This window comes from Aedes aegypti, chromosome 3 (genome assembly GCF_002204515.2).
Source record: "Aedes aegypti strain LVP_AGWG chromosome 3, AaegL5.0 Primary Assembly, whole genome shotgun sequence".
NCBI classification, from domain to species: domain Eukaryota; kingdom Metazoa; phylum Arthropoda; class Insecta; order Diptera; family Culicidae; genus Aedes; species Aedes aegypti.
Window position 1 is genome coordinate 364,064,633 of NC_035109.1, and position 12,835 is coordinate 364,077,467.

At 38.3% G+C, this 12,835-nt stretch overlaps 1 protein-coding gene across 1 annotated transcript in view; it reads right to left on the reverse strand.

Moving 5' to 3' along the window:
* Positions 1-12,835, reverse strand: part of LOC5566851 (lachesin) — a 601,395-nt gene that overhangs the window by 53,560 nt on the left and 535,000 nt on the right. Inside the window, exon 4 of the mRNA XM_021848912.1 lies at positions 6,922-7,072. Coding sequence (XP_021704604.1) covers positions 6,922-7,072 — 151 coding nt within the window. The remainder of the gene's footprint in view (positions 1-6,921; positions 7,073-12,835) is intronic.

A 12,835-nucleotide genomic window follows, 5' to 3' on the forward strand; every position in this document is an offset into this window, starting at 1 on the left:
GTGCCATTTTACATTTTGCCCAGTGAGAGAGCTCTCTTCAGGGCCGGGGAAGTCTGCAATGCTTGTTTGTGTTGTTGTAGTTGTTTCCTCGTAAGCTCATGTACGATGTCAATGGAAGGTACCTACGGTACAAACTATGAGTGCGTACCATTCTGCCTATGTTGGAAACGATGCAACACTGTTGGAAGAGATAAATTTCATTTCCAAATCTATGTAGCTACCAACTTTACCGAGCTCCGGAAAATGTTTTGCAGAATTGCATTATTACAATCTAGAGGTCCGTTCTTCGTTAGTATGATGAAGTGTTTCATGTAGTGAAGTTTAATCGATATTTTAATTCTTTTGCAAATTTCTGGTTGGACTCACAAGAAGTATACGAAACGATCGGCCTCTAACGAAAATTTGCAATCTGACTCAAACGAAAATTATCAAGTTGAATCCTGTGACAATTCCAAATCGCAATCCAAAGGGAATATCCGTTTGGAAGTCTTGAAGGATTCCAAATCAATTTCCTACGAAATTGAATCTCAGAAATTGAATCTCAGAATGGAATCCTAGGAGGATTCCTGAGTAGAATCCTAGGAGGATTCCTAAGTAGAATCCTAGGAGGATTCCTGAGTGGAATCTCAGGAGGATTCCTTAGTGGAATCTCAGGATGATTCCTGAATGGAATCTCAGGAGGATTCCTGAATGGAATCCTAGAAGGATTTCTGAGTAAATTCTAGAATAATTCCTGATTGAAATCCTAGGAGAACGTCTGTGTAAATTCTTAAATGATTCCTGAGTGAAATCCTAGAATGATTCCTGTGTGGAATCCTTCGAATTCCTGAATTGAATCCTAGGAGGATTTTTTGAATAAAATCCTAGAGAGATTTCTGAATGGAATCCTAGGAGAAATCCTAGGATGAATCCTAGGAGGATTATAAAATGGTATCCTAGTAGGATTCCTGAATGGATTTCTAAGAGGATTCCTGATTCGAATACTAGGAGTGCTAGGAGGATTCCTGAATAAAATGTTAGGAGGATTCTTGAATGGTATCCTAGCAGGATTCCTGAATGGAATCCTGGGAGGATTCTTAAATGGAATCTCAGGAATATTACTGAATGAAATCCAAGAAGGGTTCCTCAATGAAATTTTTGGATGATTCCTGAATGGAATTGTTTGAGGATTTCTGAATGGAATCCTAGGAGGATTCTTGAGTGAGATCCTAAGACGATTCCTGAGTGAAATCCTATGAGGATTCCTGGATGGGATCATAGGAGGATTCCAGAATAGAATCCTAGGAGGATTCCTAGGAAGATTTGTGAGAGGTGTTCTAGAAGATTCGTGCGATGAATTCCAGAAGAATTCCTGAGAGGAATGCTAGAGCAATTGCTGAGTGGATTGCTTGAAAGATTCTTGAGAGGAATCCTAGGAGAATTCGTGACTGGTATCCAAGGATAACTACTGAGAGAAGTCCTAGAAAGATTGCTGAGAGGAATTCTAGGAAGATTCCTTAGAGAAATCCTAGGAGGATCCCTAATAGTAGTCCTAGGAGGATTACTGAGAGGAGTCCTGGGTGAATTTCTGTGAGAAATCTTAGAAGGATTCATGAAAGGATTGCTAGTTGGATTCCTGAGTGGAATCCTAAGAGGATTCTTGAGTGCCATTCTAGCAGCATTCTAGAGTGAAATCCTAGAAGAATTCACAAGTGAAATCCTAGAAGAATTCACGAGTGGAATCTTTGGAAGATTGCTGAGTGAAATCATGGGAGAATTCCTGAGTAAAACCTTTGAAGGATTCCTGAACGGGATCCTAGCAGGATTCCTGAACTGAATCCTAGGAGGATTCCTGAACTAAATCCTAAGAAGATTCCTGAACGGAATCCTAGAAGGATTCCTGAACGGAATCCTAGAAGGATTCCTGAACGGAATCCTAGAAGGATTCCTGAGCTGCATCGTAGGAGGATTCCGGAACAGACTCCTAGGAGGATTCCTGAAGGGAATCCTAGGAGGATTCCTGAAGGGAAGCCTAGGAGGATTTCAGAATGGAATCCTAGGAGGATTCCTGAACGGAATCCTAGGAGAATTCCTGAACGGAATCCTAGGAGGACTCCTGAACAGAATCCTAGGAAGACTCCTGAACGGAATCCTAGGAGGACTCCTGAACGGAATACTAGGAGGATTCCTGACAAAACGATTTGAGTCGATGCTGATTGTTGTTTTTTCATTCAATTTGAGTCGGAAGATGACTGGTAAGCAAGCGGTGAAAATCGAAATGTTTTCGGTTTTGTTTGGCGTTGCCGTGTGATGTAAAGAGAGGTTGGTATAGTAAGATGAAATAGTGACGTCATATTGTGTTAACAACAGTGAATCAATTATCACCCAACACGCTGCAACAAAGACATTGTCATCTCCTATTCTTGTTGCAACAATTTTAATCCGCAACATCAGTTCATCACCACTTGAACCGAATATGACAAAGATCGATCACCACGTGCGCAGCGATTTTCTATGATCCCCATTGCAATTTTCGAGAACTTTCTCCGTGTTGGTAAACATTGAAACATTATCAAACAGCATACATAAAACAAATTTGATTTTGTGTTTAATATAACTGATATATATTGAACGTTCGGAACAAGTTTATATTGAACTCCTTTTGTACTTGAAGGTAAAAATCGAACTTCGAACTATAAAGTTCGGTTAATTACTTTAAAAGTGAGCTGATTAAGCCTAAACTGGCCCTTTTATCCGAACTTTAGGTTGCTTGGGGAGTAATTCCCCCGAGAGGGTGAAGCAATGAATGAGGTGTAATGAATGAGCAGTAAGGAATAAGGAGTGAGAAATGAGGAGTGATGTATGAGAAATGAAAAAAAGTAAGGAATGAGTATTGAGATATGAGGAACGATGTATGAGAAGTGACAAGTGAGAAATGCTGAATAAGGAATGAGGAACAAAACATGAGTGAGAAATGAGAAGTGAGAAATCGTAAGTAGGAGTACGGAATAAAAAGTGAGAAGTGAGGAATGAAGAGTGAGAAGTGAGGAATGTGAAATGGACAGTAAAGAATAAAGATTGAGAAGTGAGAAATGAGGAATGAGGGTAAATAATGAGGAATAAGGAGTGATAAGTAAGGAGTGTGATATGAGGAGTGAGAAATGAGAAGTAAATACAGAGGAATGAGGAGTAATAAGTCAGGAACGAGGAATAAGGAGTGAGAAGTGAAGAATGAGGAATGAAGAGTGAGGAATAAGAGATGAGGAGTGAGGAGAGAGAAATTAGGAGTGAGGAATGAGGTGTGAAGAGTGAGGAGTGAGGTATGAGGAGTGAGTAATGAGGAGTGATGAATAAGGAATGAGGAATGAGGAGTGAAGAATGAAGAGTAAGGAATGAGGAATGAGAAGTAAGGTATGAGGAGTGAGAAGTGAGGAATGATGAACGAGGAGCAGTGTTGTTCAGACTCATTTTCCCGAAAATAACATTTTCCGAACTACGAAGCCACGAACTACTACAACCACACAGCAAAAAAATCTTAAATTTACATGTCACGTAAACTTTCATGATTGTCATGTGAATCGAATTATCATTTGACATTAAACGATAAATAATGTAAACCGCCTCATTGCATTCAGGAATGCTTGCAAACTTGAGTGAAACTGAAACATTTCATGATCTTGCATCCAACATTCGCCAATGTTGCATGATTTCTTGCATCTTGAAAGTGAAATTGAAAACAAGATCGCTCAGTTTACATGATTCCACGTTGAATATTCTGCCAAAAATAATGCACATGGATGGATCGACGGCGTGTCATTCCATGTGCATTATTTATGATTGAATTTTCAGCGGGAAAATCATGTAAATCGAGCCGTTTTGCAAGCAACATTCTTTGAGAGAAGGCGTTTCGCGTTCAATATTAAGGAATTTGGTAACAATGTTGTATATAATAGATGTGTTTATAGGTTTTATCATTGAATAATATATGAGCGACGGCTTTACATGATTGAAACTAAAATAACGTTACGTGTAAATCTAAGATTTTTTTGGTGTGCATGCTCTATCCTCCTAAGATAGAAAAGCAGATGGTTAAGCTTGAGTACTGCTCACAAAATCGACCAATTTTGATCCCAGAGAGCCACAATTCAAGTTTCGGTGAAATGAAATGAGTGAGTGAGTGAGTGCGAATCATTTCACCGAAACTTGAATTGCGGCCCACCGAGATCGAAACTGTCGGATCCCATGTGCAACACTCAAGCCCAACCACCTCCCTCTCCATCTCAGGAATACAACGCACAGTTATAACAGTTCATGGCTTCACAATTCGAATTCCGGGGAAATGAGTCTGGTCAACACTGATTAGGAGTGAAGAGTGAGGTATGAAGAATGAGCAAACACGAGTGAGCAATAGAAAATGAGGAATGAGGAGTGAAAAGTGAGAAATAAGGAATGAGGATTGAAGAATGAAGAATGATGATGATGAGTGAGGAACGAGGAATGAGGAGTGTGGAGTAAAAAGTGATAAATGAGAAATAAGGAGTAAGAAGTAAGGAATGTGAAATAAGAAGTAAGGAATGTGAAATGAGGAGTGAGGAATGAGGAGAGAAAAGTGAGGAATAAGGTGACGAATGGAAGCGTTAGGGGAACGGTTTTTTGTCCGTCTCTGGTTCTAGCGTTTGTTCATAGCAAATAGTTTGAGTGTGATTGATTTAGAATGGAAGATAGAAGCAAGTGAGGGATGTACAACTACAACTACAAAGTATTAGGAAAGGGGACGGGCCTGGGATTGAACCCATGACCTTCTGCTTATGAAGCAGAAGCGGTAGCCATCAGACCACCAACCCCGTTTTCACTTAAAATGTTAGCCGTACTTATTCTAAACTTCTTTTGAACTCGAACATTACTTGGAAGCAAAAAAAAAAAAGCTTTTTGTCAATCAATCCTATATGAGATTTTATCACTCCGCAGTGTTTTTGTTGACTAGTTTACGGTATTACTTTGCAAAAAAGGCTCTTACCGTCTTAAATGCAAGACAGCAATAAATGAAAGTTAATCGTGTAAACAAACCCACCCCTCAACTGAAATAACGGGGACTAAAATAGCAATGCACTTTGTTTAGTGAAGGCTCGAAAATGTTCATAAAATACTCACAAATTCGCTTGAATACATGTAGAATCTACCTACCTGCATCGTAGAAATGCTGTTCAAGTCAAAAATTTAACTGGTTCGAGGAAATAACAGCTAGCACTTCCCTCACTAGAGTAAAGTCCGTCAGAAAAATTCACACATATTCCTTATTCCTGCACAGAATTGTTAATTTCTAATGCAAATCAGTACATAATTAGGCATTTTCATATTTTTCAATAAAGTTTTTCTTAATTCGCTATTTTTAATTTGACTACTTGCACTTCAGAGGAAAAACTGCAGAACAAAACAAACTAAGGAATGTCAAATCCCACAAGTTCAGAAATAGTTCGGAGTAAACTTAAAAGAACTATCAAGTGTATAATGGGTTCAAAGATGATTTCAAAGAGAATTTGAAGTTATAAATAGTTTCAACATGAGTAGATCGAAGCACAGGCATAAGAAATCGACATATCAAGTTAATTCATACACAATTGCATCACACATATGAAGTACTGGTATGGACCAAGATTTCAAACGAGGAGAACTCGAGTTCGAGTCTTGCAGAAAATATTAAAAAAAATGCAACTTCCAAAAATATTGAATCAACACCTACTAAGAATGAGGATATGCATAACGAAATATGGCGTTGATGCACAATGACAGTGAAAATAACATATTTTTTCGTTTTGTTTCTTCTCATTGGGGTTTTTTTTTGAGCTGAACTGCTTTCTATGCAGCAGTGTAAGTGAACGTTTTGTGAACTCGAGTTCGGATAATTACTTAAAAAGTGAGCTGCACAGAATGCTTTTCATGATCCTTCGATAAGCTGATTAAGCTTAAACATACTATTGTATGCGAACTCAAGGACATCAAAGGGATGAATGAAAGATAATCTGAATTTATTTGATCATAGAAAAATCTAGTAGAAGAAATGATCTTATGTTTATAAGAGTAGATCAGGAAGAGAATGTAGGGATTGAGAGGGGTATTAGCGAAGATATAAACTAAGCAGAAGAGCACATAGTTTTAGTAACAAGGAAAACTTAAGCAAACGAGAAGAAATGAATGACACGCCAGTCTTGTAAAGTGTTTTGAGCGATGAAGTTGTGCTGGAATTGCTCCTGCTACAATTCGGCTGATCGAGTCATTAGCTTGGCATGTGCCGCTTCCTCCCTCCCGACACTACAGTTTCCTGAATGGAATTCTAGGAAGGTGAATTCTTAGATCCTTAGGAGGATCACCGAACGAAATACTACGACAATTCTTTTTGTTTAGTTTAAAGACTTAAAGAATTCTTTGGTTATATGCCTTCGAAACCTAAGGGCTACGTTTGCAACTGTGATGATTTTTATTCAAAGATTTATTTCAAAACTCCGGTGCATAGCATTAAATCATTAATATCATCTTCCAAATTTCGTTACAGAATGATTCTTCTTTGACGTTTCGAATCGGCTTCAGTAGAAATCATGACCTTTGTTCAAGTTTTCTCACAAAGGGGCATCACAATTCATAATAGAACTCTTCATCTGCAATGGACTGTTCAAGCTTGTTTTGATTACTTTTACAATCACTTCCACAAACCTCACCGTCACTAAATAAACTTCATCACAGGACACTAGGCTAGTGGCCTGAAGCCCCATAGTATCCCATCCCGGCTAGTCGTGTATTTGTGGAAGTCGCCTCAATCCAAACCGTCGGTCGTTCATCGTTGCGGACTGTTGTTCAGTTGACCCTCACCACCATCACCACCATCACAAACAGCAGAGTCCCCACCACTGGACAAGCATTTGCATCCGAACGGAACTATATACTTACAGAGCACGTTGACCACGATTTCCCGGCTGTCTGGTTGGCCGACCCGATTATCGGCGGTGCATTTGTAATGTCCACTGCTGTGACGGTTGGCATGCGGCACCAGGAACGCGATGCCGGTTTTGTTCGGTTCACCGGTCGGCAGGAGGTTGTTCTGTGCGAAGGGAAAGGAACGGAACAGAGAAAACAGAAACGGATTCAGTAGGATGTTAGTCGAGGCGCAGGCATTCACTAGGTAGGTACATGGTGAGGCTATTTGAACTTGGCCGCATTCATACACACACTAAAGAACACAAACGTACGCAGAGGGAAACCGAATGCAATCAATGTCGATGGACTTGTCTACAGTATTGGACGATACATTGCAACTTTTCAAATTTTCCATACAAAATGTTCAACTTTTGAGAGATTTACGGACCACACTTTCTTGAGAAATATCTAATTTTTTAAAGTAATTTTTCCAACCACGAATTGAACAGTTTTCAGCAAAACGCGACAGTCTCCTTTCTTTGCGATTTGGAAGGAAACCTTCATAACCCTAATGAAGTTCAAAATCCTCTGCCAAAATCCTCCAAATTCGGAACAACTGACCACGTTGGGTGGCACCCTTTGCTTCTTAACTTGGATCAAAGACCCATGACTGGAGGCTGCTTCAATTTTATGTTCGGAAAATTTGTCTAAAGCAGTGAACTGATTGCCGCACTCAATCACGTGAGTCCGTTACCCCGTTATCAAGCCATTTCATGACATTTCCATTTTTATTTTCTTGCATTCGAAATGAATAAGATACTAAGATACCAGTGCATTACTTAGAAATGTAAACAAAAATCGTCAGAAAAGGATGCAGAAATAATCGGATTATCTTAAAAAAAAAAAAAAAATGGTCAAAGTTAGCTCGTTTTACGGTATTTGCAGCAAAATTGTAGGTTTGGACGAGACGAACAAGTTTGCTTAGGACAATTTTTGTGTATAGCAGCTCAGTCATATCGTTGTAACTTTTGAACTCGTAATTGGAAAACATACTCAAGTATGTATGTTGAAATTTAAAACAAATTTGTCAGATAACTGTGAAAATTCAATTCAAATCGACTGTTGACCATTTTTATGGCAAATCATAAAAGTTACAAATGTATTGTCCAATACTATAAATCTGATGCCAACCGATTTGTGGATCCCCGGATGACGACGATGAATGGTCGAATGTCGCTCCAGTAGAAGGCAGCAGTATATTTTTGTGGTTTATGGGATTCTCCGAAATAGGTGTGATAGGAAAAGCTGGATTAGGTGACCACCGCCATCGATCGACTCGGGACGACACGACGGGCCTCCATCCGTCCATGTCGGTGGGTTCATGCTGGGATAACGAATTTTCCACCCGAGCAAATAAATTCGATTGTGGTTTTCGTTTCGGGTATTCGGCCGCTGACAGTCTGGCGGTGTACCTAATCTAATCTCATTGTGGAATAAGTAATCGGACTAGGGTCACGGTCCTTGAGTTGGTAGCGTTGACGTAATTTTCTCTCTTGCTGACAGTGAAATAGTGAGGAATTTTATGATCAATAATTTTCAAAAACTTTCAGAGAATTTTAGTGAGGAATTTTGAAGAGATTAGGAAAATGTGTAATTCTGAAAGGATTCCAGTGACAAAAACTGTGAGGAATGCTTCCAGGAGGAATGCTGAGGAGATTCTAGCAAGAACCGTGGGCGGATTCTGACAAGAATCCAGAGAAAATTTCTTTTGAGGAATTCTGAGAGGATTCCTGAGCGGTTTCCTGTTAGGGATTCTGATAGGATTCATGTGAGGAATCGTGAGTGGATTCCTGAAAGGAATCCTGAGAAGTATTCTGAGAGGAATCCCGAGAGGATTTCTGTAAGGGTTTCCGAGAAGAATCCTGTAAGCAATCCAGGAAGGAACCTGTGAGGATTCATGAGAGGATTCCTGTGATGAACCTGACAGGGTTCATGAGACGATTCCTGAGAAGAACTCTGAGAGGATTCCTGTTAAGAATTCTAAGAGGATTCATGTGAGGAATCTTGAGAGGTTTTCTGTGAAGAATCCTGAGAGGATTCCAAAAGAAATCCTAAGAGGAATTCCGAGAGAAATCCTCAGAGGAATCCTGAGAGTATTCCCGATAGGAATCCTGGGAGAATTACTGAGAGAATTCCTAAGTGGAATCCCGAGAGGACTCCTGAGAGGAATCCCTAGAGGATTCTTGAGATGAACCCTGAGAGGAATAGTAAGAGGATTATTTTGAGAAATCAAGAATGGCTCCCTGTGAGGAATCTAGGTAGAATTCACATGACATAAACAAATTTAATTTTGTAAATACTTCTGATTTATTAAATAATGAAATTCAAGTACGAACTAGTTCTAATCTGTTTAAAATTACAAAATTAAATCAAGCAAATGTAGAAGTCAAACCATTGTTCAACAACTGGCCGATTACCATCGCCTTCAGATAGCACATTACGCAGCATTCATGTTGTGGCCCATTTCCTTGCCACATCGTGGCCGGAAATCTATCGAATCAGTTGATTAAGATTGAATCGTACCGCCACATCCAGCAGAGAATGCAGCCTCAGCCAAACGATGGCACGCATGGCATGGCATTACGTTACGTGCGGTCACCACCTTCATAAACAGAGCAGCATACCAGAGGTCGAATGCAATTTTGAGGTAGCATAATTGGAATCGTGTTGCAAACCATGATGGCACTTTGGCCATCCTATATATAACTCTATAGGTGCTCGCTCGCATGTTGTGGTAGAGTAATTGGTTTGTGGCAGATTAAATAGATACCGCACGCCACCGCTCTGCTTCGTCATCAAAGTTGATCGGAGGATGAATGAGTCAAAGGTTGGTGGTTCAAATGAAGGTTTCCATTTTTTTGGTGAAGAGGTAGTTTGAAGGATCATGTACAGTGGGATTCCATTTTTGTCATGTTCCATTTATGGCATGTTCCAATTGTGGCAGCTTTTGATTATGATATCAATATGGGTCTATTTTTGGCAATATCTATTGATTCGAATGAAATATTATGTTGTTTTTGGTTATCGCCGTCAAAACAGCAGCCCAGCCACACGTCGATCGTATCCCGGAGCTACATCTTTGTTGATATTCTCTCAAATCTTCCGAACTGGGTTGCACAATGCATTTATTTTTTACAGCGGGATGGTCATGTGCTTCCAATAAAAAAAATCACCGATCTCTATATGCATATAACTGGATTCTCATCACATTCTCTCAGATATTCACAAAACACACAAGCGCTTATACTCAAAAGTAATTATAATGCTTTCCATTCCACACATGTGACGATACTACGGTTTTGATTGTGGATTTCGGTACATCGTTTACATCGGTACATTGTGGACACCGGCAGTATGGGTTATAAAACAAATGGAAAATGTATCTAAAGATTGATTCTACACAATAATTATTCAGTTGTGTTCATTTTGTTAACTAAACATTAAACCTGCTGTATCCAAATACTGCTCTTGTATGACGTATAAAAAAGTAGCACCATCGTCATGCGGAAGGACGTCTTTTTTGGATTTGCAGACGATTTTGATTTAATCGAAACTGTCATGTAAATCATTGAGTTTATAATAATATTTATTATATTTTATCCATACTTCGGAAGATATCATCTGATTCCTTCAGCAAAAATCTCACATTATTTTCCTTGATTTTAATGGATATTTATCTATCAATATTAAAAAAAATATTGCAATATTTTTCTAGGATTTCCTTTCTTTAAATCTCTTTCTCCGATTTGCATGAAGAAAAACCTACTGGGAAGGCTCTGTTTTTCAACTTGAATTCTCCTAAAAATTCTCTCTAGTAATCATATCACATGCCATATCTACGCAACCAGATCATTTCTGTTTTTTTGTTGAAACAATGTTGGGTGAAAACCATAGTTATTGAACCCTTGAAAAAAGTTCAAAACGTTGGAGCAAAAACTTGCGTGTTCGACTCCCTAAAGACTGCTTAGGCTATGTTGTTTCAAAAGCATACAGTTGTGTTTATTTTCTTGCTGGAAATGTGATCATTGGAAAAGAAGGATTGTGAGAAGCACTAAATATTTCTGAATGGTCTAAAGCACTGTTTCTCAACCTTAGTAACTCTTGAAAAACGGCTCGCTACCAGATGCTCGTTTCAGTGAGCTGTTGAGAAACGTGGGTCCAAAGTAATATACACGCGACAAGGAAAGAGGAATCGTCATGACTGCATTTAAAAAATTGTGTACAATACATCTCATAAAAAGCGGTGTGATAGAAGAAAGACTTCTGGTTAAGTTGAAACTTCTTCAAACGTTTAGAAAAAAAAAAAAAACGAAGTATAATACAGGTCATATTATTAGCACTTCAATAAATCTGGGCAGAGTTTTGTTTTTGAATCCTCTGGACACTCAAGGCCAAAGAGTCGTGGAGGTATTCAATGTATTTTTATGGAATCATAAATATGAAAACAGTAATCATTTGAAAACAAAATTCAACTCATTAGGTACAGGCTGAAGGGGAGCGGGTCATTTTGCATAAAACCATTTGGCATAAGGTCATTTAGCATAACGCCGTTTGACATAATGACATAATTCGTTTAGCATAGAGACCGTTTTGCTTTATTAGAATTAAATCCCTTCTTTCAAAATATATCTGTTCTTGATGAAATGACCATTATGCCAAATGACCCAGACTCAGGTTAAAACACTACTTGGGCATTTCCCTGAATCACTTTGACTTTGGGAGTTTTTCTTGGCTGAATTGTCTGAAACTGTTTAATATGAAGAACTTTAATATAATGCATATATGAGCTCAGTAGCATTTTAAACAATTCCAACAGAGGTGAAACAAAAGTATCAAGAATATATTATCCGACACGCATATTAGAAATGTGTTTTGGAAAAATGTGGAAATTCAGTTCGAATTTCTACATATAAAATGACAATATTTTACATATATTTTAACCTGAATGTTCATTATGCAATAACACTTCTAACGTCAGTTAAGTTTTGACAATTTTATTGTAGTTTTCAGATATCATGAGTAAATCCTACACACCAAAAAAATCTTAGATTTACACGTAACGTTATTTTAGTTTCAATCATGTAAAGCCGTCGCTCATATATTATTCAATGATAAAACCTATAAACACATCTATTATATACAACATTGTTACCAAATTCCTTAATATTGAACGCGAAACGCCTTCTCTCAAAGAATGTTGCTTGCAAAACGGCTCGATTTACATGATTTTCCCGCTGAAAATTCAATCATAAATAATGCACATGGAATGACACGCCGTCGATCCATCCATGTGCATTATTTTTGGCAGAATATTCAACGTGGAATCATGTAAACTGAGCGATCTTGTTTTCAATTTCACTTTCAAGATGCAAGAAATCATGCAACATTGGCGAATGTTGGATGCAAGATCATGAAATGTTTCAGTTTCACTCAAGTTTGCAAGCATTCCTGAATGCAATGAGGCAGTTTACATTATTTATCGTTTAATGTCAAATGATAATTCGATTCACATGACAATCATGAAAGTTTACGTGACATGTAAATTTAAGATTTTTTTGCTGTGTAGGACTTCGAAAATAAAAATCCCGAATCACAGGATTTTTGTTAAGTTCAGGAAACAAGACCCTCCACATCTGATATCCCCTTTGATCTTATATGTAGTACAAATCACTAGCAGAATTCACAAAAATAGTGTAGAGTTTTTCAGGACACCTCAATATAATACTTCAGATTTATCCATGCAGAAATTTCCAAAGAAACCCCATGAGGAATTTCTGAGGTAGAAAAAAATATTATTGAATGAACTGTGACATTTTTGGAACGCTTAACTTTCGAAAGAATACTCGATTCTAAAATTTATGCTAGTTGGTCCTTTAGAAACAGTAAT